This window comes from Nycticebus coucang, chromosome 3 (genome assembly GCF_027406575.1).
Source record: "Nycticebus coucang isolate mNycCou1 chromosome 3, mNycCou1.pri, whole genome shotgun sequence".
Taxonomy (NCBI): domain Eukaryota; kingdom Metazoa; phylum Chordata; class Mammalia; order Primates; family Lorisidae; genus Nycticebus; species Nycticebus coucang.
The window spans coordinates 125,084,755-125,111,522 of NC_069782.1; the positions used below are offsets into that span (position 1 = coordinate 125,084,755).

General features: G+C 38.2%; 1 protein-coding gene across 1 annotated transcript in view; it reads left to right on the forward strand.

Moving 5' to 3' along the window:
- The window catches only part of LOC128580659 (protein CC2D2B-like), a 121,539-nt gene that overhangs the window by 50,411 nt on the left and 44,360 nt on the right, over positions 1-26,768 (forward strand). Inside the window, 4 exon segments of the mRNA XM_053582844.1 lie at positions 3,282-3,459; positions 10,007-10,157; positions 11,312-11,459; positions 26,542-26,680. Of these exon segments, the coding sequence (XP_053438819.1) occupies positions 3,282-3,459; positions 10,007-10,157; positions 11,312-11,459; positions 26,542-26,680 (616 nt within the window).

Sequence of the window (26,768 nt, forward strand, 5' to 3'; positions counted from 1 at the left end):
AGGGAATTTATGCTTCTGGCAGATTAAGTTGGCCAGAGTAACACATCTAATATATGACTGACGCAGGTCATATTGTAGTCTGTTTTGATAGGGAGGGTATCATGTCTTCACTGCCAAGCTTCATAGTTTGATAATTGGGGTTTTTTTCCATGATTGTAATTTTTGTTCAGATATAGATAGGTGGGATATAAAGCTACTATAAAAAGCTAAGATCGAACTATAGCCTTTGCTAGTTAAAGGACTTTTGGCCCTTATAAAAACTATTCCACATTAAGAGGGCACTCTGAACAATTTTCTTGTCTGACAGTACATGCTTCATTCTTTTCTTATTGTGACTTCTTCCTTGAGCTTTAATTTTTTCTCCCTATGGCTAGGACAGTATGCAGAAACAGTTATCATACGTATCCCCATTTCTCTCACCTGCTAGGCTTATGAATACGGCAACCTAGAGCATGAGGTCCAATTTTTCAACATTTCTATCCCATAGCACACTTTGTACCAGTCCATCTTTGGGTATTGTGAATGTGCATTGTTTAGGAGAGTATTGGAACAGTGGGTGCCCAGTAAACATTCATATTTATTAAATGAATGAATGATATTTACATTTTACAAGGAACATAAAGAGTAACAGATACAGAGGCACAATTATCACTGCACTCTTTCTGACCAGAGAAGGGCAGCAATGACAAAATCCTTTATTTGTTCTACACCTCCTTCCAAAAGGGCCTGAGATCATTTATTATTTAAATGAGGATAGTTACCATCTAAATGAGAATAAGAAAAAAGTAGCCATAAAGTGGAAGATGGAAAGAAAAAGAACAAAAAGGAAGAAGATCTTTGTGCTAGAAAATCTAGACTAAAACTTCCTGGAAGTCAAGGCAAAAGAAAATATAATGCTCTGTAACTTGGTCCCCAACCCCCAGTCCATGGCCTGTTAGGATTGGATCACATGGCTGGAGCTGAACAGTGGGCGAGTGAGCAAAGCTATCTGTATTTATAGTCACTCCCCGTCACTGGTATCATGGCCAGAGCTTCACCTCCTGTCAGGTCCCACCCCCAACCCCATGCCCCACCCTCAGTCCATGAAAAAATTATCTTCTATGAAACTGGTCCCTGGTACCAAAAGGATTGGGTACTGCTATTCTGTAACTTTTCAAAGCTATTGTTATCTGGTAGCATTGTTGTCATTCATTTATAATGCATTTAAAACATCCAGTTGAATAAAAATTGATTCTCTAGAAAGGAATAATATGTTGATATCAAAGATAGAAGTGAAAAGAATACAGAAATTAGAGAGAAATTAAAAAGAAATTACAGATGAAGAAAAATACAAGATTTCCTGAAGATAAATAAAGTCCTGGGTGGCGCCTGTGGCTCAAATGAGTAGGGCGCCAGCCCTATATACTAGAGGTGCTGGGTTCAAACCCAGCCCCGGCCAAAAAAACTGCAAAAAAAAAAAAAAAAAACCCAAAAAACAAATAAAGTCCTGAATTCACAAATTCTCTCAATCAATTTATGTCCTCATTGTTAAAAGTACTTTTAGAGGGCAACATAAAGGTTACTTTTGCTTAGATATTTCTCTAAAGGTAATTGGGAAGATAGCCCAAAGAGGCCAACAGAGAGATAGGAAGAATAAGTAGTCCTTTGTCCCCTAATCCTTTGAGAAGATTATAGAGTTGGGCAAAAAGGGCAGGGAGATGCTGGGCCCATAGGATGATTAGGGTGAGAGCAGAAGGGGATTTTTTTGTTTTAAACTAGGTAGGGCTTATCTTTCTTTCTTTTTTTTTTTTTTAGAGACAGAGTCTCACTTTCTTGCCCACAGTAGAGCACTGTGGCGTCACAGCTCATAGCAACCTTCTGTTTTTGGGCTTAGGCGTTTCTCTTGCCTCAGCCTACCAAGTAGCTGGGGCTACAGGCGCCCACCAAAATGTCCAGCTATATTTTTGTTGCAGTTTGGCCAGGGCCGAAGTTTGAACCCACCACCCTCAGTATATGGGGTCAGTGCTCTACCCACTGAGCCACAAGCACCACCCAGGGCTTATCTTTCAAACTGCCTTCTCTCTTCTGAAAAAGAAGGTGGTCCTAAACATCATCGGGTTAGTTGCCTTTCAGCTGAGAAGATATTCTATACATGTTGGTTAAGTGAATGGATGGAAGACTGGGAGTTGTGTATTACTTTTGAAGGATCATTTTATTCTCCATAAAGTATTTCCCTAGAAGCCCCAGGGAAGCAATCTGGCTGCCCTCTCTGATCTTTGGGTTCAGAGAAAAAAATACCTTTTCTACTGTCCAGGGAAAAGTGGTACATAGCCTAAAGCCTACGGGGAATTACAAAGACCTTTAAAAAAACACAGCAAGCTTATTGTCTTAGAGCCACATTCTAGAAGTTATTGAAAACATGCGTCTTTTGAAAGCTAGAAAACATTTTTAAATGTTTGATTCAAGCCCATCTCCCACTCTCTAGTCCCTCTGTTTTCTGCTTTTGTAAGACATCTGATGGGTAAGTGCTATAATCTCTTTAAGTTATAATTTAGGAGAATAATAGCTGAATGGTTTACAATACCTTGATTTTAGTTCTTTTTCTACTTTTGAGTATCTATTTTTTATTAGAAACATTTGTGAAGGAGATTTTTTTTTTCTTTCTTTTTTTTTTTTTATTGTTGGGGATTCATTGAGGGTACAATAAGCCAGGTTACACTGATTGCAATTATTAGGTAAAGTCCCTCTTGCAATCATGTCTTGCCCCCATAAAGTGTGACACACACCAGGGCCCCACCCACCTCCCTCCTTCCCTCTTTCTGTTTCCCCCCCATAACCATAATTGTCATTAATTGTCCTCATATCAAAATTGAGTACATAGGATTCATGTTTCTCCATTCTTGTGATGCTTTACTAAGAATAATGTCTTCCACGTCCATCCAGGTTAATACGAAGGATGTAAAGTCTCCATTTTTTTTAATAGCTGAATAGTATTCCATGGTGTACATATACCACAGCTTGTTAATCCATTCCTGGGTTGGTGGGCATTTAGGCTGTTTCCACATTTTGGCGATTGTAAATTGAGCTGCAAGAAACAGTCTAGTACAAGTGTCCTTATGATAAAAGGATTTCTTTCGTGAAGGAGATATTTTGTCCACATATAGACAAGTGTTACTTGGTTTAGACATACCATTTGTCCTCTAAAAAGATCTTTTTAGCATGCTAAAGTACTTTTTGAAAGAACAATATTTTATATCCATTCTGTTTTTCAAGGATCAATTAAAAGTTTATTTAATTTTCAGACATGAACAAAAAAGGAGAAGCAAAATTCAGAAGCTTAAATATTTTATTAAAATATTTTACAATGATAAACAAGTTTCTCGTACTTCAGTATCTCCCCTACAGTTTGATTTTAAAGTCATGTTTCAGCAAATTTTCAATATTCGGTTATTATATTGGCCTGAAACAATTTGCTTGAAGGTATGCCATTGTCATTTACTATGGTATCTTATGTATCTTTTACATCTAATGTATATATTATGCCATCATAATTTAAAAATTTTTATTAGCTACTGATGTGGTAATTTCTTCTATATGAAAAGATGACTCATTGTATGCACATGTATCTTATATATTGAGATTATCTCTATGGGTAGGCAAGATATTTATAATTATATTAAAATTCATAATATAATATTTTATTTAATTTGTAATTGTTCCAAATACTTTTCTTCTGCTAAAATTTCTGTCAGCTTTGGATGTGCGACATTGCTGTGCATTCTCAAGTAAGGTAGAAGGGTTGCTTAAAGTGTAATGAGTAACATACCCTTCACTGCACTTTCTTAATTATTGTGTTAAGACATTTATACTCTACACTTAGTAGATTTGACATGTACCCTTGAAGGCTATGTTAACCAGTTTGTTGTAAGTATTTAAAATCGTATATAAAACCAGCACATTGTACCCCATAAATGCATTATTGTACACAGCTATGATTTAATAAAAATAATAATAATAAAAAGTATAATGAGTAGCATAGCTATTGTAAGTATAGAATGATTTTTCCAATGTCCCAGCCCTGACTTGGTGGCTTCAGTCTCTTGATGTATTTTTTTCTTCATCTGTTTTATATTTTGGATCCCTTTAAAAATCATATAAAAGCATATACACAAGACCCCCAATTCCTGCCCAAAGATCTTTCCACCATAAGAACCTTTGCACTAAAGGAAGAAGAAAATAGGATAATGGAAAAAAAGTTAGAGACAGTAAAGGAATCTAAACAAGATGTCCTGATGGCTAATATAGCTGTTAAACTTAAATCTAGACTGGAAAGAAAAGGTAGAAGAGAATAAAGATTAGTGAGTAAGAAAGTGGGGCTTGAGAGTAGGGAGAGGATTATAATTACAAATCTAAATCAAAATTATTTTTATAATGCTAAGATAATTTTGTTCTATCCCTCATAGATGCTCTATTCAGTCCTCATTTATTCATCATCCTTATTTATCATCTTTACAGTGTCCCTCTGTTTAAATTCCTGTATTAAAAATATACTAACTTGGCCGGCACCTGTGGCTCAGTCGGTAAGGTGCTGGCCCCATATACCGAGGGTGGCAGGTTCAAACCCGGCCCCTGACAAACTGCAACAAAAAAATAGCCGGGTTTTGTGGCGGGCGCCTGTAGTCCGAGCTACTTGGGAGGCTGAGGCAAGAGAATCACTTAAGCCCAGGAGTTGGAAGTTGCTGTGAGCTGTGTGATGGCATGGCACTCTACCTAGGGCCATAAAGTGAGACTCTGTCTCTACAGAAAAAAAAAAAATATATATATATATACTAACTATATTTTCCTACTATTGAGCCTAAACTAAGTTGTGATACAATAATCCAATCACTTGAAGTTTAAAATTTGCTTCCCCAAAAGGTAAATGTGTATTTTGAATCTTTCTTCATCCTGTCGGTTAGCACATCATTTTTTTTTTTTTTTTTAGTTTTTTTTTTTTAGTCTCTTAAAATCTGATTTATTTTTATTTTTTTTAATTTATTATTTTTTTTTATTGTTGGGGATTCATTGAGGGTACAATAAGCCAGGTTACACTGATTGCAATTGTTAGGTGAAGTCCCTCTTGCAATCATGTCTTGCCCCCATAAAGTGTGACACACACCAAGGCCCCACCCCCCTCCCTCCGTCCCTCTTTCTGCTCCCCCCCCATAATCTTAATTGTCATTAATTGTCCTCATATCAAAATTGAGTACATAGGATTCATGCTTCTCCATTCTTGTGATGCTTTACTAAGAATAATGTCTTCCACTTCCATCCAGGTTAATACGAAGGATGTAAAGTCTCCATTTTTTTTAATGGCTGAATAGTATTCCATGGTATACATATACCACAGCTTGTTAATCCATTCCTGGGTTGGTGGGCATTTAGGCTGTTTCCACATTTTGGCGATTGTAAATTGAGCTGCAATAAACAGTCTAGTACAAGTGTCCTTATGATAAAAGGATTTTTTTCCTTCTGGGTAGATGCCCAGTAATGGGATTGCAGGATCAAATGGGAGGTCTAGGTTGAGTGCTTTGAGGTTTGTCCATACTTCCTTCCAAAAAGGTTGAACTAGTTTGCAGTCCTACCAGCAGTGTAAAAGTGTTCCCTTCTCTCCACATCCACGCCAGCATCTGCAGTTTTGAGATTTTGAGATGTGGGCCATTCTCACTGGGGTTAGATGATATCTCATGGTTGTTTTGATTTGCATTTCTCTAATATATAGAGATGATGAACATTTTTTCATGTGTTTGTTAGCCATTCGTCTGTCGTCTTTAGAGAAAGTTCTATTCATGTCTCTTGCCCATTGATATATGGGATTGTTGGCTTTTTTCATGTGGATTAATTTGAGTTCTCTATAGATCCTAGTTATCAAGCTTTTGTCTGATTGAAAATATGCAAATATCCTTTCCCATTGTGTAGGTTGTCTCTTTGCTTTGGTTATTGTCTCCTTAGCTGTACAGAAGCTTTTCAGTTTAGTGAAGTCCCATTTGTTTATTTTTGTTGTTGTTGCAATTGCCATGGCAGTCTTCTTCATGAAGTCTTTCCCCAGGCCAGTATCTTCCAGTGTTTTTCCTATGCTTTCTTGGAGGATTTTTATTGTTTCATGCCTTAAATTTAAGTCCTTTATCCATCTTGAATCAATTTTTGTGAGTGGGGAAAGGTGTGGGTCCAGTTTCAGTCTTTTACATGTAGACATCCAGTTCTCCCAACACCATTTATTGAATAGGGAGTCTTTCCCCCAAGGTATGTTCTTGTTTGGTTTAATCGAATATTAGGTGGTTGTAAGATGTTAGTTTCATTTCTTGGTTTTCAATTCGATTCCAAGTGTCTATGTCTCTGTTTTTGTGCCAGTACCATGCTGTCTTGAGCACTATGGCTTTGTAGTACAGACTAAAATCTGGTATGCTGATGCCCCCAGCTTTATTTTTGTTACAGAGAACTGCCTTAGCTATACTGGGTTTTTTCCGGTTCCATACAAAACGCAGAATCATTTTTTCCAAATCTTGAAAGTACGATGTTGGTATTTTGATAGGAATGGCATTGAATAGATAGATTGCTTTGGGAAGTATAGACATTTTAACAATGTTGATTCTTCCCATCCATGAGCGTGGTATGTTCTTCCATTTGTTAATATCCTCTGCTATTTCCTTTCTGAGGATTTCATAGTTTTCTTCATAGAGGTCCTTCACCTCCTTTGTTAGGTATATTCCTAGGTATTTCATTTTCTTTGAAACTATGGTGAAGGGAGTTGTGTCCTTAATTAGCTTCTCATCTTGACTGTTATTGGTGTATACAAAGGCAACTGACTTGTGGACATTGATTTTATATCCTGAAACATTACTGTATTTTTTGATGACTTCTAGGAGTCTTGTGGTTGAGTCTTTGGGGTTCTCTAAGTATAAGATCATGTCATCAGCAAAGAGGGAGAGTTTGACCTCCTCTGCTCCCATTTGGATTCCCTTTATTTCCTTGTCTTGCCTAATTGTATTGGCTAGAACTTTTTTTTAGTTTTTTAAAATTAATTAATTAATTTATTTTTATTGTTTTGGGATTCATTGAGAGTACAACAAATTAGGTTATACTGATTGCATAGGTAACCTCCCTCTTATAATTGTGTCCCACCCCCAAGAGATGTGCCATACACCGTGACCCCCCAACCTGCTGCCTCATTCCCCTACCCCCCACCATGTATTAGGTCATCTACTGCCTCCATATTAGAATTGAGTACATTGGATTCTTGTTTCTCCATTGTTGTGATGCCTTACTAACATGAATGCATTCCACCTCAATCCAGGTTAATACAAAAGATGTAAAGTCTCCATCTCTTTTAATGTCTGAATAGTATTCCATGGTATACATATACCACAGTTTGTTAATCCATTCCTTAATTGGTGGGCATTTAGTTTTCCACATTTTGGAGATTGTAAATTGAGCTGTGATAAACAGTCTACTGCAAATGTCCTTATGATAAAATGATTTTTTTTCTTCTGGGTAGACGTCCAGTAATGGGATTGCAGGATCAAATGGGAATAATACAACCTTTTTGGAAGGAAGTATGGAGAATCCTCAAAGAACTCAAATTAGCGCATCATTCTAATAAACTAAGAGGAAGGGAAAGAGAGGAATCTAGTTAGAGACAAACAGTGCCATTAACAGCTGCAAAAATTGAAAAGTTAATCTTTACATCCTAGCCTAAAAGACTCTAACCTGCATTTCTACTTCATTTCTTACCTCACCTCTACTCTTCACTTCAGCCAATCTGAACTGCTTTTTTTCCCACATACATCCTTGCAATTATCTACCTCTGAGCTTTTACACATTCTAGCTGCTCCATATATGTATGTGTGTATTTGTTTATTTTTTGAGACAGAGTCTCATTTGGTCACCCTTGGTAGAGTGCTGTGGCATCATAGCTCACAGCAACCTCAAACTCTTTTGAGTGATCCTCTTGCCTCAGCCTTCCGAGTAACCGGGACTACAGGCGCCTGCCACAACACCTGGCTATTTTTCAGAGACGAAATCTCTCTCTGTCTCAGGCTGGTCTTGAACCTGTGAGCTCAGGCAATCCATCTGCCTTGACCTCCCAAGTGCTGGGATTATAGGTGTGAGCCACTGCGCCTGGCCCGAGCTGCGCATTTATAGCACTCATTTTCCTTTTCAACACTTTTAAGATGCTCAGCCTCACCCACACAGTGGTGTTGTTAACTGTCATCAGGTCACAGGTCTCCTAGGAGACCTCACCAGGTTGAATTTTCTATTTTTGTATACTTACCACTGTCCGAGGTCTGGCCTCCAGCTGTAGTCAGAGAACTTGGATTTGCTGGGTCACTGAAAATGCATCTATATACCCTAAGCAAATTCGACAAGGTTGAGGTGTTGAAGCAGAATGTCACCAACATTTGAATATATTTATCAGTTCATTTTCTCTTTTAACCAATTTACTGATGTATAATAAGAAATTTATCACTCCAGGACTGTTGCATGCTTATAATCCCAGCTATTTGGGAGGCTGAGGAGCTCCTTGAGCCCAGGAGTCAGAGAGCAGCCTGGACAATATAGTAAGACCTTGTCTCTTAAAAAAAAAAAAAAAAAAAAATTCTTTCACAGGCTACAGCTCCTACACACCTTCCTGCATTAGGGATGCCTTTGTCAAAGAGATCAGTATATTACCTTAAATTCGCTCTTACAAAAGATTATTTAGATGACCAGAAAAAAATATGTCATTATTTGGCTTTCTTGGCTAATCAGCCATATATATATATTTTTTTTTTGTAGGGACAGAGTCTCACTTTATCCCCCTCATTAGAGTGCCAGGCATCACATAGCTCACGGTAACCTGTAACTCCGTGGCTTAGGCGATTCTCTTGTCTCAGCCTCCCGAGCAGCTGGGACTAAAGGTGCCTGCCACAATGCCCAGCTTCAGCCATCCTTTTGGTTGGCATATTCTTAACTTTCAAGGGCCAGTTTTCCCCTTGATTTCCTTTTTAGAGCACATATTACTGTTTCCCCAAGCACTGATCAAATTTTGTAAGTCAAAATGACATTTTTCTATTGAAAAAAATTGGGGACTTGGAGCCCATAGCACAGTGGTTACAGCGCCAGCCACATATACTGAGGCTAGCGGATTTGAACTCAGCCCAGGCCTGCTAAGCAACAATGACAACTGCAACCAAAAAATAGCCTGGTGTTGTGGCAGGCACCTGTAGTCCCAGCTACTTGGGAAGCCGAGGCCAGAGAATTGCTTGAGCCCAAGAGTTAGAGATTGCTGTGAGCTGTGATGCCCCAGAACTCTACTGAGGGCAACATAGTGAGACTGTGTCTCAAAAGTAATAAATACATAAAAATTAAAAAAAAAATTGGTTTCTAGTTATGGCAGTGAACTTACATGGAATTGTAGTAGAAAGCACAGCACAATCAGAAGTCCTTGGTTTAGTATCCACTGAACCCCAACGGTACTTTCTACTCTGTACCTCTTTTTTCCCTTCCTCTGGAACATTTCCTCCTTCCCTGACTACCTTAGCTTGTTTAACTTGTCCTCGGATTCCATGAGCCATGATTCTCCCTTCTTGCTGACTAATTCTACCAGGGTTTCTATCACTTATAATAAAAACTAATATACTTTCGTCTGGAGCTTCTATTTACTCATTTATAAAGTGAGAATAATATCTTATTTCCTATAATTTTTATCAGGTTTAAATGAGATAAAGAATATTTAAAATACTACACAAAAGTAAGTTATTAGTATATTGTGTTACATGTATCTATGTTCTCAGAACTGTATTTGTAATACTTGTATTCAACTTATTTTCTATAAAAATATTAGAAGAGGGTATATGATTATCTACTTTCCTCATAATCATGTGGTTGAATTGCTATAGCAACACCTATTTTCAATTATTTTTAAAAAATGAATAAAAATATGTTATTGAGGGGTTTTTTTCTATTTTGTATTTCTTGCGAGCTATCAGCTATTTATTTTTCTATTTAGGTTTATGAAATAAGTAAAAGTACAAGATTACTGGCAAAACTATATTTACCTTTCCCTAACTACACAGAGCTGAAAGGCAAAAGTATTTTGGAATATGTGGAGTTTAGCTCTGATAAGCTGGTCACACCTGTGGATGGAGAAGTAGGAAGCAGTGAGTTCATTAAAACTGTCTCTTCCCCCATGTTTTCTTCATGAGTACCATCTCCTAAACAACCCTAGGTTATTTACATGTGTAAAGAATTTGGTGTTTATAGTTGGGGTTAAAAATGAATTAAATTCTCCATTTAGTGTTAAACTAAATTGTTTAAACCTTTGTCTTAAATCAGATTTTCAGGAAATTTAAAATTTTCTGTTAGCACCGATGCTTTTCGTCCAGGACAAGAGCATCGTGCTTTCTGGAAGCGAACTCTGCTCTGCTCTGCCTCTGCTTCTCCTTCAGTGAGCCTAAGGGGTGCAAGGACATGTGGATTAGTCTCTGTGTAGGCAAGGGAGAAAGAAAAGGAGGGAGGGAAGAAAAGAAAAAAGGATAGAGAAAAAAGAAGAGATGTTTCGGTTTGTTTTTCAATACATTTTACTCTTATGCAATTAACTTTAAGTTAGCATGTCTCTGAGAACACTGTCATTCCCATCCTCCACAAGATTCCTTTCTTTCACCTTCCTAGGGGTTTTGCAGTTGCTCATCTGGTGAAAAGGAAGGAAGTATGAACAAGTGAGCAGGGAGAAGAGAAGAAAATAAGTAGGCAAAAGTGCCTGGGGAGAACAGGGAATGAGGGAAGAACAGATTCTGTTCAGAGTTTAGGTGAAGTAGAAAAACAGAGTTGTGGAGACCCAGGAGAAAAGACTCAGGACTCAAAAACTTTAGGAAACACAGAAAAAGTTCCAGGAAGTACTGGTAAAATATCTGGAGATTTAGAGGAAAAATGGGTAGAGACACAAGATCAAGAAGGTAGGGAAAGGGGAGACAGAGCAGCTTGTCTGCCTCCTTTTCTGCTGCCCGTGGTTCTTTCCTGCCGGAAGCCACTCCCCGAAAGAATGGTTAAGAGACTCCCAGGCATACAAAGAGGAAAATGGTGTTTGCCCCTATGTATTCGGCTCAGTAGTTTCCTCTTTCTTTTGTAGTCTCTTTGAAGCAGACTTCCTGGAGGTCTTAGAGGGAAGATGAGGGAGATGCTAAGGGAACAGCCTGGGCACAAAGCAGAACGTGCCTTTGTGTTTCTTGGGTTCCGTAAGTAAGAGTCAAGAGAAAAATCCACAATGTGCTTCTGCACATTTTAAAAATTTGTTTCTAATGCCTTTTATAAACAGATGTGCCTTTTATTCTTGAGGAAAATGGAACTGAAGAACTGTGTCTTTTAACTTCGGGAAAACTTAGCTATTCTCTTTCATGGGCCTTAGATGACGATGGCATTCCTTTGACGCCTCTGTCCCAGTTATCAAGATCTACTTACTGCAGGTAATAAACATTTATGTTTGAAAAGTAATGCCAGTTCTGAGCAAGGCATTGCATAAAACATGTGTATGTAAAAGGGAAAAGCCAAGCCCTGTAGGAACAGTTTAGTTTATGTGGATGTTAATTTACTTTTTCTATTTTTTCTTTCTTTTTTTTTTTTTTTTTGTAGAAACAGAGTCTTACTTTATCTCCCTCGGTAGAGTGGCGTGGTGTCACACAGCTCACAGCAACCTCCAACTCCTGGGCTTATGCCATTCTCTTGCCTCAGCCTCCCAAGTGGCTGGGACTATAGGCACCTGCCACACTCCTGGCTATTTTTTTGTTGCAGTTTTGGCAAGGTCTGGGTTTGAACCCGCCACCCTCAGTATATGGGGCCGGCACCCTACCCACTGAGCCACAGGCACCGCCCCTAATTTACTTTTTCTTTAAATCACTTTACTAAGACAGTAAGTTTATATATAGGAGAATGTGTCTCTTTAATGCGCTTAGTATTATAGCCACACAGATGATGAGAGAAGCATTCCCATATCCTTTAACTTGTAGGACAAGACTCCTAAGAATTTTATTTCTGGGCCTTTTTATCTCCCAGTCATAAATTATAAAGAATAATTTATACATTATCAGCTTGCTGGCAGGAAATTCCTAGAAATTTTATTCTGTGTCCTATGAATTCCCAGAGGTGTTAAAATTAATTTTTAGATCATGCACAAAAATAAGATTACTAGAAAGAGTACAATGAAACTCTAAAAATGTTGATAATGCTGGCTTCCTTCGTTGAGGAACATGATAAATATAAAAGAACAAGTAGGTTTCATTAAAAAGTGTTCAAAAGACATGAACAAAAGCTTTTCAAAAGAAGATAGACCAATGGCCAATCAGCACATGAAAAAATGTTCAACATCACTAATCATCAAGGAAGTGCAAACCAAAACCACAATGAGCTATCACCCAGTTCCAGTGAGAATGGCTCTTACCAAATACTCAAAACAACAGCAAGGGTTGAGAGCAAGGGTGCAGAGAAGAAGGAACTCTTACACACTGTTAGTGAGACTGCAAGCTAGAACTAACTGTATGGAGCATAGTATAGAGATACCTCAAAGAACTAAGAGTAGACTTACCATTGGATCCAACAATCCCACTACTGGGCATTTACCCAAAGTAAAAATAAAGACATTCTATCACAAAAACACTTGCACTCGAATGTTTATAGCAGCATAATTCACTATCACAAAGATGTGGAAACAACCCAAGTGCTCACCAATATGTGAGTGAATTAATAAAAGGTGGTATATATACCTTTTATTAATATGCAATAATAAATTAATAAAAGGTATATGTACCACCTTTTATTAATATGTAATAAAGAGACAGGGGTCTCTCTATATATACTACCTTTTATTAATTCACTCACATGTTCAAAAGACATTACCAAAATATGCTCAACATCACTAATCATCAAGGAAGGAATCATCACCTCTCTGGTAGGGGGATGTTGCTAGTGATGGACGCTGTACATATGTATGGAGACCAGGTATGTGAGAACTCTCTGTATCTTCTACATAATTTTAAAACTTTTCTAAAACAATTGTCTTTTTAAAAAATAACAATAGAAATATTTAATTGCTATGAATAATTTGAATTAAATGAGAAACCAAAACTATAATTAGAAACCATTTAAAAAATAACAAGGAGAACACTATAAAAACCAGTGGCATATGGCCAGAGTCAGAGTTCATAAATGCTTTTCTTGGGTAAATAAGAGTTTTAGAAGAAGGAACCCCTAGACTAAATGGCAATAGCACAAGGAGATCAATAGTGCTGAGAAAACTGAAGTACTGGAGGTAGGTTACTTAGTTTGAAAGTAAAAAGATGCTAAAAAATAAGACAGCAGAACCAAAGTGTGGATTTCTGTAAAATGGGGGCAATCTTTATCTTTTTGAAGTTACCTATGTGAAAAGAAAAAGCCAGAGTATATTAGGAAAAGTGTATACGGTCCTTCAGGGTCAGGAAAGTTTCTAACCACATCCCAAGAAAACAGCTGTGGCTCCAGAGGAGAGAAAATATTTTTTCCAATAAGACAATGAGACAGAAATCACTATGAAAACAGAAATGTAACTTTAATGAATGTTCTTATTTTGCTAAGTAAATGAGATCATTGTCTTAGATGCCTAGAGAATGGCTTTTTAAGAGAAAAATTCACAGTTAATAAAAATAATTATTTTGGAGGCAGTGAATAAGCTTTTTAATACCCAGAACTATTATTTTCTTACATTTCTTAATATTTCTCTAGCATAATCCCCACAACAGCTATTCCTAATGTTTGCCTCATCATCATTTTCTTTGTGTTTTTCTGGGAGTCAGATGTTTGTTCCCCCACCCCATTCTGAAGATGACTTTTATACAGGTAATTTGGAAATTTCCTTTGTGTCTTTTAGGATTCTAGGAACTTCTTTATATCTTTTTCTTCCTTTATCATCAATGTCCATCTCCATAGGCTCTTAGTCTTTTGTATCTCATAACCACCTTTGTTTAAAAACAAAAACTCAAGCATTTGATTAAGCCCTGAAAGTTCTTTTTGGCTAATTTCCTGCCCAAATCCTCATACGTCTGGTCTTCTGGTCTGCATACTTTGCCTCAACTTTTTATTTACACATTCCCTTCCTAACCCTACTCACTTATTCCTGAAAGACACCAGTGAGTGATCTCTGGGCCATATACATTGGCCTATTTTCATTGTTTATTACAATTCCAGTTACTGAGGAACTCAAGTTCACAAACGATGGAAGGCAGCTCTGTGCAAGAGTGAGACAGATGATATGTTTCAACAGGGAGTGAATTACAGGAGAGGTTTATAAAGTGCAGGGCCCTGTCCAAGTAAAACTTTATAATTAGAAGAAGTTATAGAACTATCCTCCACATTCATGGAAGCTCAAGGGCTGGCATTGAACCCTGTTCTGGGAACTTGGAATGGGTGCTCCAGAAGGCAGAGCTGATTGTGGGAGTCACAGAATGAAGCTAAAGAAGATCTGAAAGAGAGTATTTGTTGTTCATTCATTTTACTTATTCATTCATCAAATACTGATTGAGCAGAAGATAAAGCAGTGAACCAAAAGAGAGTCTTCAAATGCTTTAATACTGCCTTAAACACACTTCTCCAACCCCAATGATCATCTAGAGTTTTCGTTTACATATTTTTAAACTTAAAACAGTTTTTCTTATACTTAACTAGTTAATGAAATTTTCAAACATAGTTTATTTGAATTTTCTATTTGCTCATTTCATAATTCCTATACATATATTCTAGATTTTTTTTCTTGCCTAAAGTCTGTTCTTTTAATGATAATTTCAGTCAGTTTCTGTGGTTTGCAAATTTGGTTAGTCTTTGTGCATCTGAAAATGCCTTTATTTTGTTCTCATTCTTGAATAGTAGCTTAGGTGGGTATAAAATTTGAAGATGCTATTTCTTTTTTCTTAACATTTTGAAGCTATGATAGTACTGCATAATCTGCGATGCATCATTGCTATTTAAAAGTCTGCTTACACATTTGTGTAAATGTCAGGTTTTCGTAGACATTTTTCCCCCTGATAATTAAAAAACTTTTTTTTTTTTTAATTCACAGAGACAGAAAGTGGAATAGAGGTTACTAGGGCTGGGAACAGGGAGAAATAGGTAGTTCTTGTTTAATGGGTATAGAGTTTCTGTTTGGGATAATGACAAATTCTGGAAGTAGGTAGTGGTGATGGTTATGTATAGACTTAATGCCACTGAATTGTACACTTAAAAATGGTGCTAAATTTTATATTATGTATATTTTACCATAATAAAAAAGGAAAAATTGAGCTGTGAAAAAAATTTTGCTTTCTCTTTAATATAATGAAATTTTAGCACAATATACTATTTATGTGTGAACGTATCCTTATTCTTCTTCCTGTTTGGTAGAATAAATTTTATGTTTAAGGACTCACATCTTTCTTCAATTATAGAAAAATCTCTCCCACTTTTTGTTTAAATATTACTTGTTCACCATTCCCACTCCTCTCCTTCAGGAGAGGAATTATTTAGTTATAAATCCAACTTGCTATTGGATTTATTTTGGAGGCTCTCAGTCTATTTTCCTTGTCTCTGACCTATTATTTTATATTTTTTATGTCTCTCATCTGCATCCTGGGTTAATTTCTGGGTACTATCTTTCAATTTCTTAGCTCACTATTCAACTTTTTCCTGTATAAGGTTTATCTGATTTTTATATTATAACTTTTGAAAGTTTTCTACTTGGTTCTACTTGTTCTTATTTCGTTCTTATTTCTGTCTAGTTTTGTCTTCATAATTTCTTGCTTTAAAAAATGAATTATTAGTTTTTGTTTTAACATCTTAAGCATACTTCATTAAAATGGACTTCTCTAAAATTAGTTTCAACTACAATTAATTTACATAAATAGTAACTATTAGCCAATAGTTAATACCTGATTTCTGAGCACAGCTTCTTTATGTGATTTGAAGTTTGGTTTACCAGGATCATTTTCGATTGGAGAGCTTTGGTGTGATTTTGATTCAGAGATTCTTTTGGTTATTTTTATTCTCTCCCTCTCCCGTCTGCCCCTCCTTCCCTAATGACTTTGAAAGGATATTCCCTTGTTCCTCCAAGCCCCAAATCTGGCATAGTCCTTACTGTGTCTTTTGGGACACCTATACAGGCTTATTATTGGAGCTGTTGCAGATCTAGGCATTTGGTCACCTGAAAGCTTAGCTCAGTTCCCTATAATGATACAGTGTCCTTGGGCTTCTTCCTCTCTAAACTCACAGCTCTCTATAAGCCAGAGCCCTGCGCAGTGATCAGTATCATTTTTGTAAGTGAAGTTCCCCCCCACCAAATCTTTGGCTTAAAATGATAAGCCTGGTGTTGATAGCCTTTCTTAGAAACTGAGCTGACAACCACCTGTGACTGCTCCCAGGCCTGAAGCCCAGTGGGCCCACAACACTTCCCCCACTCACCACTCTGCTTTTCTTTTCCATTTCACAGGAGTGTTTATCTTAGCTTTGAGTCCAGTTGTAATTTTTAACTATTTTTAATAAGTTTATTAGTGTTAGGGTGGGAGTTTGTTTTTCTTTGCCCACATGTGAATTTCTACCTTAACAAATAGGATATAATTCACATACGTATATTATAAAATTCAACCAGTTAAAGTATATAATTCAATAGTTTTAATATATTCACAGAGTTATGCACTCATCACCACAATCTGGAAATCGATGGTGGTGACAGTGTTGCATAACACTATTATTGGTACTTAATGCTACTGAATAATATATAGTGTATGCAACTATTTTAAAATTTCACATGAATTTTATGGCCACCTTGTACTTAAAAATGCTTAAAATTGTAAATTTTATATTATGTTTATTTTACCTCAATTTTAAAAAATTATGCCTTTGGGTGTATAAGAAAGAGAGAAAACCTTCAGTCATTTGACTGGGTTTTAACTAAGGGACAGTATTGCTTATTTGGTGTTCAGTTGTGGGGGGTCATGGAAATGACACAGGGATTTTGCAACAGCCCACAGCTAAACTACTTATAGGAGCAGCTGAGGGAGTAACTGGAGAGGCTCTGAGGTTTTTATTACTTCCCATAAGGCAGAAATCATGGGACTGTGTTGAAATCCAATTATAAAACTCTTTTTTTTTTTTTAAGGATATAATGGTCTAAGTTTCTTTCTCTAATCTATTCATTAACATTTAAGCTTTTCCTCAGATTCTGTCTTCTAGGGCTGTAGTCTCCAGCCCCTGGGCTGTGGATCAATACTGGTCCATGGCCTGTTAGGAACTGGGTCAAACAGCTGTCCCATCCCCACCCTCCCAACCTGGACTGTGGGAAAATTGTCTTCCATGAAACTGATCCCTGGCACGGAGAAGGTTGGGAATTGCTGTTTATGGGATCTGAGCTAAGATTGTTTTCTTTTATTTTCTTTCTTTCTTTTTTTTTTTTTTTTTTGAACAGAGTCTCAAGCTGTTCAAACTCAAGCCCTGAGTAGAGTGCTGTGGCATAACAGCCCATCGCAACCTCAAACTCTTGAGCTTAAGTGATTCTCTTGCCTCAGTCTCCCAGGTAGCTGGGACTACAGGCAACCACCAGAACGCCCAGCTATTTTTTGGTTGTAGTTGTCGTTGTTTGGTAGGCCCAGGCTGGATTTGAACCCACCAGCTCCAGTGTATGTGGCTGGCGCCCTAGTGGCTTGAGCTACAGGCGCCGAGCCTAAGATTGTCTTCAAAAGAAGGAAACTTTTGTTATGCAATGGTGTCATGACTGTCAGTTCATAATGATCTCTTATGACATAGACATCAAAAATGTTCAAACATGAGAGCAGAAATAGGAAGTAAAAGAAAAGAAAAATATTCAGATTTCACTTTTTATAACTTTGCTTACATCCTACCATACCAGGCATTGCTTTTTGCAGCAATAACCTTAGAAGATTTGTCATGGAAATGTGAAAAGATAGAAAGGAGATGGTGTAAAATGTGTGCCCGTGTTTGGGCTAAGTCTTTGTCAGAACTGTATTTTTGGAATCCTCATATATAAATGGGATCTTTTCTTGAGTACTTTATGGAAAGGATCTTGGAAATCTTTTAGTCCAAATTCCTGTACATATGATGGGCTTGGTTATCTATGAAGAGACATTAAATAACCAGGGTAATAGATAGCTCTAAAGAAATCTTAACTCCTTGGGGATAAATTCCTGCCACACTTAGCCTATCTCAGGTCACTAAGGAAATATTATGAGTCTAGCCTATCTTTTGTTTTTTTTTTTATTATATATATTTTTTATTAAATCATAACTGTATACATTGATATGATCATGGGGCATCATACACTCGCTTCATAGACCATTCGATACATTTTCATCACAATGTTAACATAGCCTTCCTGGCATTATCTCAGTTACTGTGCCAAAACATTTACATTCTACATTTACCAAGTTTCGCAAATACCTCTGTAAGATGCACCACAGGTATGATCCCACCGATCCCCCTCCCTCTACCTACCACCCCCCTTCCTCCCCTCCCTTTCCCACTTCCCCCATTGTTAGGTTGTAACTGGGTTATAGCTTTCATGTGAGAGCCCCAAATTAGTTTCATAGTAGGGCTGAGTACATTGGGTACTTTTTCTTCCATTCTTGAGATACTTTACTAAGAAGAATATGTTCCAGCTCCATCCATGTAAACATGAAAGAGGTAAAGTCTCCATCTTTCTTTAAGGCTGCATAATATTCCATGGTGTACATATACCACAATTTATTAATCCATTCGTGGATCGATGGGCACTTGGGCTTTTTCTATGACTTAGCAATTATGAATTGGGCTGCAATAAACATTCTGGTACAAATATCTTTGTTATGTTGTGATTTTTGGTCTTTTGGGTATATGCCCAGCAGAGGAATTACAGGATTGAATGGCAGATCTGTTTTTAGATCTCTGAGTGTTCTCCATATATCTTTCCAAAAGGAATGTATTAATTTGCATTCCCACCAGCAGTGCAGAAGTGTTCCCTTTTCTCCACATCCACGCCAACATCTCTGGTCTTGAGATTTTGTGATATAGGCTAGTCTCAGTGGAGTTAGATGATATCTCAAAGTAGTTTTGATTTGCATTTCTCTGATGATTAAAGATGATGAGCATTTTTTCATATGTCTGAAGGCCGTGCGCCTGTCTTCTTCAGAGAAGTTTCTCTTCAAATCCCTTGCCCAGCCTGCGATGGGATCCCTTGTTTTTTTCTTGCTGATGCGTTTGAGTTCCCTGTGGATTCTGGTTATTAAACCTTTGTAGGAGACATAACCTGCAAATATCTTCTCCCATTCTGAGGGCTGTTTGTTTGCTTTACTTACTGTGTTCTTGGCTGTGCAGAAGCTTTTTAGTTTGATCAAGTCCCAGTAGTGTATTTTTGAAGCTGCTTCAATTGCCCGGAGGGTTCTCCTCATAAAATACTCGCCCAGACCAATTTCTTTAAGGGTTTTCCCTGCACTCTCCTCTAGTATTTTTATAGTTTCATGTCTTAAGTTTAAATCTTTAATCCAATGAGAGTCTATCTTAGTTAATGGTGAAAGGTGTGGGTCCAATTTCAGTCTTCTGCAGGTTGCCAGCCAGTTCACCCAGCACCATTTGTTAAATAGGGAATCTTTTCCTCACTGAATGTTTTTAATTGGCTTGTCAAAGATCAAATAGCGGTAAGTAGCTGGATTCGTCTCTTGGTTCTCTATTCTGTTCCAGACATCTACTTCTCTGTTTTTGTGCCAGTACCATGCTGTTTTGATCACTATCAATTTGTAGTAAAGTCTGAGGTCTGGTAGTGTGATTCCTCCTGTTTTGTTTTTATTTCTGAGTAATGTCTTGGCTATTCGAGGTTTTTTCTGATTCCATATAAAACGAAGTATTGTTTTTTCAAGATCTTTAAAATATGACAGTGGAGCTTTAATAGGGCGTGTGTTGAAATTATATATTGCTTTGGGTAGTATGGACATTTTGATAATGTTGATTCTTCCCAGCCATGAGCATGGTATGTTTTTCCATTTGTTAACATTTTCAGCTATTTCTTTTCTTAGAGTTTCATAGTTCTCTTTATAGAGATCTTTCACGTCTTTTGTTAGGTAAATTCCCAAATATTTCATCTTCTTTGGCACTACTGTGAATGAGATAGAGTCCTTAACTGCTTTTTCAACTTGACTGTTGTTGGTATATATAAAGGCTACCGATTTATGAATGTTGATTTTGTAACCTGAGACACTACTGTATTCCTTGATCACTTCTAGGAGTTTTGTAGTAGAGTCCCTAGTGTTTTCCAGATACACAATCATATCATCTGCGAAGAGTGAAAGTTTGATCTCTTCTGACTCTATATGGATACCCTTGATCACCTTTTCTTCCCTAATTGCGGTGGCTAAAACTTCCATTACAATGTTGAAAAGCAATGGAGACAAAGGGCAGCCTTGTCTGGTTCCTGATCTGAGTGGAAATGATTTCAATTTAACTCCCTTCAATATGATATTGGCTGTGGGTTTGCTGTAGATGGCCTCTATCAGTTTAAGAAAAGTCCATTCTAGACCAGTTTTCTTCAGTGTTCTGATCATGAAGGGATGCTGGACATTATCAAAAGCTTTTTCTGCATCAATTGAGAGAATCATATGGTCTTTGTTTTTTAATTTGTTTATGTGCTGAATTACATTTATAGATTTACGTATATTGAACCAGCCTTGAGACCCTGGGATAAAACCAACTTGGTCATGATGTATAATTTGTTTGATATGTTGCTGTATTCTGTTTGTTAGGATCTTGTTGAATATTTTTGCATCTATATTCATTAGTGATATTGGTCTATAATTTTCTTTTCTTGTTGGGTCTTTTCCTGTTTTGGGGATCAGGGTGATGTTTGCTTCATAGAACGTGTTGGGTAGTCTTCCTTCTTTTTCCACCTTTTGGAACAGGTTGAGTAATATAGGTACTAATTCCTCTTTAAAGGTTTGGTAGAATTCTGACGTAAAACCATCTGGTCCCGGGCTTTTCTTTTTAGGGAGGTTTTGTATAGTTGATGCTATTTCTGAACTTGATATGGGTCTGTTCAACTTTTCCACTTGATTCTGGCTAAGTCTTTGAAGGTGGCTTGCTTCCAAGTATCGGTCAGTTTCCTTCAATTTTCATATTTCTGAGAATAAAGTTTCTTGTAATAATCATTAAGGATTTTTTGGATTTCTGACGAGTCTGTTGTTATTTAGTCTTTGTTGTTTCTGATTGATGATATTAGAGATTTTACTCTTTTTTTTCTGATTAGGTTGGCCAGAGGTTTATCTATTTTGTTGACCTTCTCAAAAAACCAGCTTTTTGATTTACTGATCTGTTGTATTATTCTTTTGTTTTCAATTTCATTTAATTCTACTCTAATTTTGGTTATTTCTTTTCTTCTACTGGATTTGGGGTTGGAATGTTCTTCCTTTTCCAGTTGCTTGAGATGTCCCATTAAGTTGTTAACTTCCTCTCTTTCCGTTCTCTGGAGGAAGGCTTGCAGTGCTATAAATATCCCTCTTAGAACTGCCTTTGCGGTGTCCCAGAGGTTATGATAGTTTGTGTCTTCATTGTTGTTTTGTTCCAAAAAATTGGCGATTTCTTTCTTAATCTCATCTCTGACCCAGCTATCATTCAGCATAAGGTTATTTAACTTCCATGTTTTTGTATGAGTATGCAGATTCCTGTTGTTACTCAAGTCAAGTTTTATTCCATGATGGTCCGAGAAGATGCATGGAATAATTTCTATTCCTTTAAATTTACTGAGGTTAGACTTGTGACCTAAAATGTGGTCAATTTTGGAGTAAGTTCCATGGGCTGATGAGAAGTATGTGTATTCAGTTTTGTTGGGATGAAATGTTCTGTAGATGTCTGCTAAATCTAAATATTGGATGGTTAGGTTTAAATCTAAGATTTCTTTGCTCAGCTTCTTGCTGGAGGATCGATCCAATACTGCCAAAGGAGTGTTGAAATCTCCAACAATTATAGAGCTGGAGGAAATCAAGTTACTCATGTCTGTTAGAGTTTCTCTTATAAATTGAGGTGCATTCTGGTTGGGTGCATAGATATTAATAATTGAAATCTCATCATATTGAGTATTACCCTTAACAAATATGAAGTGACCATTCTTGTCCTTCCTTACTTTTGATGGTTTAAAGCCTACTGTATCTGTAAATAAAATTGCAACACCTGCTTTTTTCTGATTACCATTTGCCTGAAATATGGATGACCATCCTTTCACCTTGAGTCTGTATTTGTCTTTTAAGTTAAGATGTGACTCTTGTATGCAACAAATATCTGGCTTGAGTTTTTGTATCCAGTCAGCTAACCTATGCCTCTTTAGAGGACAGTTTAAGCCATTCACATTAATGGAGAGTATTGATAAGTCTGGTGGAATTTTGGGTATCGAGTTTTTCAAAGGTCCAGTGGACATTTTTAATCCTTTTGCCAGTGTGGAAGTTGGAGTTTGATCCGAAGTTTCTGAGTGAGTTTACTTTTGTGGTATAGGATTGGGTTGGTCATTGTGGAGGATAGGTCTGAGAATATCCTGAAGAGCTGGTTTACTTATGGCAAATTTTTCAACATATGAATGTCATTGAAGTATTTAATTTCTCCATCGTAAATGAAACTCAGTTTAGCTGGATACAGGATCTGGGTTGAAAGTTATTTTGCTTTAGGAGATTAAAAGTTGATGACTACCCTCTTCTGGCTTGAAAAGTTTCAGCAGGGAGATCTGCAGTTATTCTAATATTCTTTCCTTTGTACGTAATAGTTTTCTTTTGCCAGGCTGCTTTGAGAATCTTCTCTTTCATGTTAACTTTAGTGAAGCTAATTATGATATGCCTGGGGGATGACTTATTGGGGTTGAATCGTCCTGGGGTTCTGAAGCTGTCTGCTATCTGAATTTCAGATTCTCTAGGCATGTCTGGAAAATTTTCTTTCATAATTTCATGCAGAAGGGCCTCTGTGCCCTTCGAGGCCACTTCATCACTCTCCGAAATCCCAATTATTCATATATTGCTTTTCTTCGAATTATCTGAGAGTTCTCTGAGTGAGTGATAATTTTTGCTCTCCATTTCTCTTCCTCTTTGAGAGATTGGGAGCGTTCAAAGACTTTATCTTCAATGTCAGAAATCCTTTCTTCTGCTTGCTCCATTCTGTTGCTGAGGGATTCTATTGTATTTTTCATATCTTTGAGGGCTGTAAATTCTTGCTTCAGTGTGTCTAAGTCTTTGGTGGTTTTGTCTTTAAATTCGTTAAATTCTTGAGACAACTTTTGAATTTCTCCTCGAATTCCTAATTCCATTTTATTAATCTTGTCTGCAATCCAAATTCTGAATTCAATTTCTGACATCTCAGCCAGTTGTTTATGAATGGGATCTTCAATCATATCTGCCATATCTTTTCTTGGGGGGGTTGATCTATTCTGGTTATTCAGGTTACCAGAGTTTTTCCTGATTCCACCCCATGGTTATTTTACTCCCTTTGATTTTTCCCCTGGGGCTTTATCGAGAGCCCGTACAGTGTTGTGGCCTGAGAAATTGGGGCCCTGTCTTGTGTGGTGGGGCTAAGTGGTTCTGTCTTGTTTTCAGCTGGTTTCTGTTCGATCCTATTGTAACGTTTACTCTGGCTTGAAGTCTCAGCTGTGTGGAAAAACCAGCAATTAAGTTACCCCGACCACCCACCTCTGGCACTAGTTGGAAAAGAAAAATCAAACCTTCCTACAACCGCATACCCAGGGCACCACCTGAAAAGTCCTCAGTGTATTAGTTCAGTTCAAAAGGTCCAAATCGATTGTCTCAATCGGCACCTGTCTCGGGTGGGTGAGTTCAAGAGGTCTCTGGGAACTGGATCACAGGGGTCTGGTGACTCCTCTGATATGGCTTACTCCAGTGCTGCGTGGAGTCAGGAGGAGCCACCTAGCAAATAGATTAGTCTGGGAAGGTTGATGTCTCCTTCCCCACTTTGCCCCTCCGTCAGACCCAGTCACTGGTATCTCTGCAGATGGCTAACCCAGTTGCCTGTAGTGAACAGATACTCCAGGGGTTTGCACCTGCCTGAATTGCAAGGAAGTCTGCCAGGCCCCTGCAGTCTGCCGCTATCTAGCAGGAAGAGATGGGGCCTGACATCTTTGAGTGCTTGATGTAGGTGGTGGGAGGGAGGTGTTCACTCAGGCTAAGCCCCGTCCCTGATTGATGTTGCTAACAGAACAGAACAGACAACTTTGCGGGGTTCTGTCTCTGTTTCTGCTAAAATCACCTACAGAAATGGGCTGTTCTGAGTTCAAACGTCTTTGCTGCTGGAGGTTTGTGTCCGATTACCTCTCTGAGTCGGCCCTGCCCTAGAAGCTTCCCGGGTTTGTGAGCAGCGTCAGGCAAATCCTTTGCTCACTGGTGGCCTCCTCTGGTTGCCCAGGGAGACAGGGGGTATGGCTTCAGAATATCCAGAAGTGAGCCGTTTTGCTGTTAAAGAAAAAACGTCTGTTGATTTGCCTCGAGGAACTGCTGCTCTGGTGTGGGCACCCAGCCGACCCTTTTCTCCTCTGTCTCGTGCCCCAGAGTCAGCACTGAGCGGCCGCAGTTTATGCTCTGTCCACACCCCTCGAGAGATCTCCCAAGAATCCGGACTCCTGGGGGGCAAACCCCCAGACCCCCGAGTGAGAGTGAGGGGAAGCTAGAGTTTCATTCAGTTTTATGCCTGGCTGTATTGTTGCCCGGGGAGGGCTGCTGCACCGCACCGCAGGGAAGTGCCACCAAGGCGTGACTCTCCCTCAGCCGAGTGCCCCCTCCTCACTCACATGTCTCAGAGTCAGTGCTGACCAGTCGTGGCTCGGGCACTGTGCACTGCCCTCGAGAAATCACCCAAGGATCCCAACTCCTGAGGGACAGGCCCCCAGACCCCGAGTGAGAGTGGGGGGGAGTGCTGAGAGCTCAGCAGGTAAGCTAGAGCTTCATTCAGTTTTATGCCTGGCCATACTGATGCATGGGGAGGGCTGTTGCACTGCACCGCAGGGAAGTGCCGCCGAGGCGTGACTCCCCCTCAGCCCGGTGCCCTCTCCACACTCGCGTGCCTCAGAGTCAGCACTGACCAGTTGCAGCTCGGGGACTGTCCACTCCCCTTGAGAAATCACCCAAGAATCCGAACTCCTAGGGGACAGGCCTCCAGACCTCAGTGAGCGGGAGGGGAGTGTTGGGGATTCAGGGTTGTCAGCAAAGGATTTTTAAAGTTTTATACAGTTTTATGCCTGGCAGGAGAACGCCATGGCACCCTAGTAGGGGAGGTAGGTCCAGTTTTTAGATGGTCTCTCCTGTGAAGTGTAGTGGGAGGGCCTTTAATTTCTGCCCGTTTGTTTAATTGTGGGGCTCTTCAGCCGGTCTCATGGGGGAGGGGGACTCCTGTCTGCTTGGTGATGGATTTTGTACCTTTTGTTTGTGTCCTTGTGATCACAGCTTGCCTCAGCGGTGTTGATGTGCGTTCTTCAACCTTCTCTCTTGGTGTGGCTCAAATCCACCAGGATACTTACTAAATTCCTGTCCCTTAACTCTCCTTCTGGACGGGAGCCTCTGTTGAAAGCTGGCTTCAGTCCGCCATCTTGTCTCTCCCCCCTAGCCTATCTTTTGTAAAAACTATTATCTCTCTAACTTTTGAAGATCATCTCATATGACCAAAGATACTTCCTTGGAACATATTGCCTGGTTAATTGCATTACTCTCTATTTTGTTTCAATTGTAGAGATATAACCTAAATGTTGTTTTGATTTTATGCACTTTCTTGGTTTTCCTTAAGCAAACATTTTGGTCAAATATTTTTTTTTAATTTTTTTTATTGTTAAATAATAGCTGTGTACATTAGTGCAATCAAGGGGTACAATGTGCTGGTTTCATATACAATCTAAAATATCCTCATCAAACTGTTCAACGTAGTCTTCATGGCATTTTCTTAGTTACTGTATGTAGACATTTGTATTCTGCATTTAGTAAGTTTTGCCTGTACCCATTCTAAGATGCACCGTAGGTGTGGCCCCACTCATTCCCCTTCCTTGGCCCTTTCCTCATAGTCTTGTGCTATAGTTGGGTTACAGCCTTCATGTGAAAGCTATAATTTAGCTTCATAGTAGTGCTGAGTACATTGGATACTTTTTCTTCCATTCCTGAGAGGTTAAATCTTAATATTGTGCATCATATGAATAGAAAATATTAATAAGTGCCTATGTTTAGGGGTTACAGAATATATCCAATAAGCACTGTTCACTTAAACATCTGCTATATTTTAGCTACTACATGGAGTGGAGATGGAAGAGCTTTACGGACTTTCTTCTTAAGAAGCTTACTATCTTCTACCTTTCTTTGATACAAGTTTGAATATGAGAAGAACCAGGAGAGCTATCACATTTAAATTTCCAATTTTATCCTCAAAGAAAAAAGATAGATAGGTTTTTATCTTTAAATACCCAAATGGGTAGGTTTTACCCTGTATAATGATGTTTTAATATAATTTTCATATTGTATGCCAATTCACAAAATATTTTCTCTATGTTAGTATGTTAAGGAATGTGGATGCAAGAGGGGTTCCTGGAATTCCATGGCTCACTAATGCACAGAAGCTTTTTGAATGGGCAAACGAAGTCAGAATTGATCCAAATGATCCAGAATATTCTGATTTAATGGAATTTATTAGGGTAAGTCGTAGCAAATATCATTACAGTAAATGTGTTTTATTTCCTAAGCTCCATCCCTTTCTACTCCCCCATAGTTTGCTATATATAT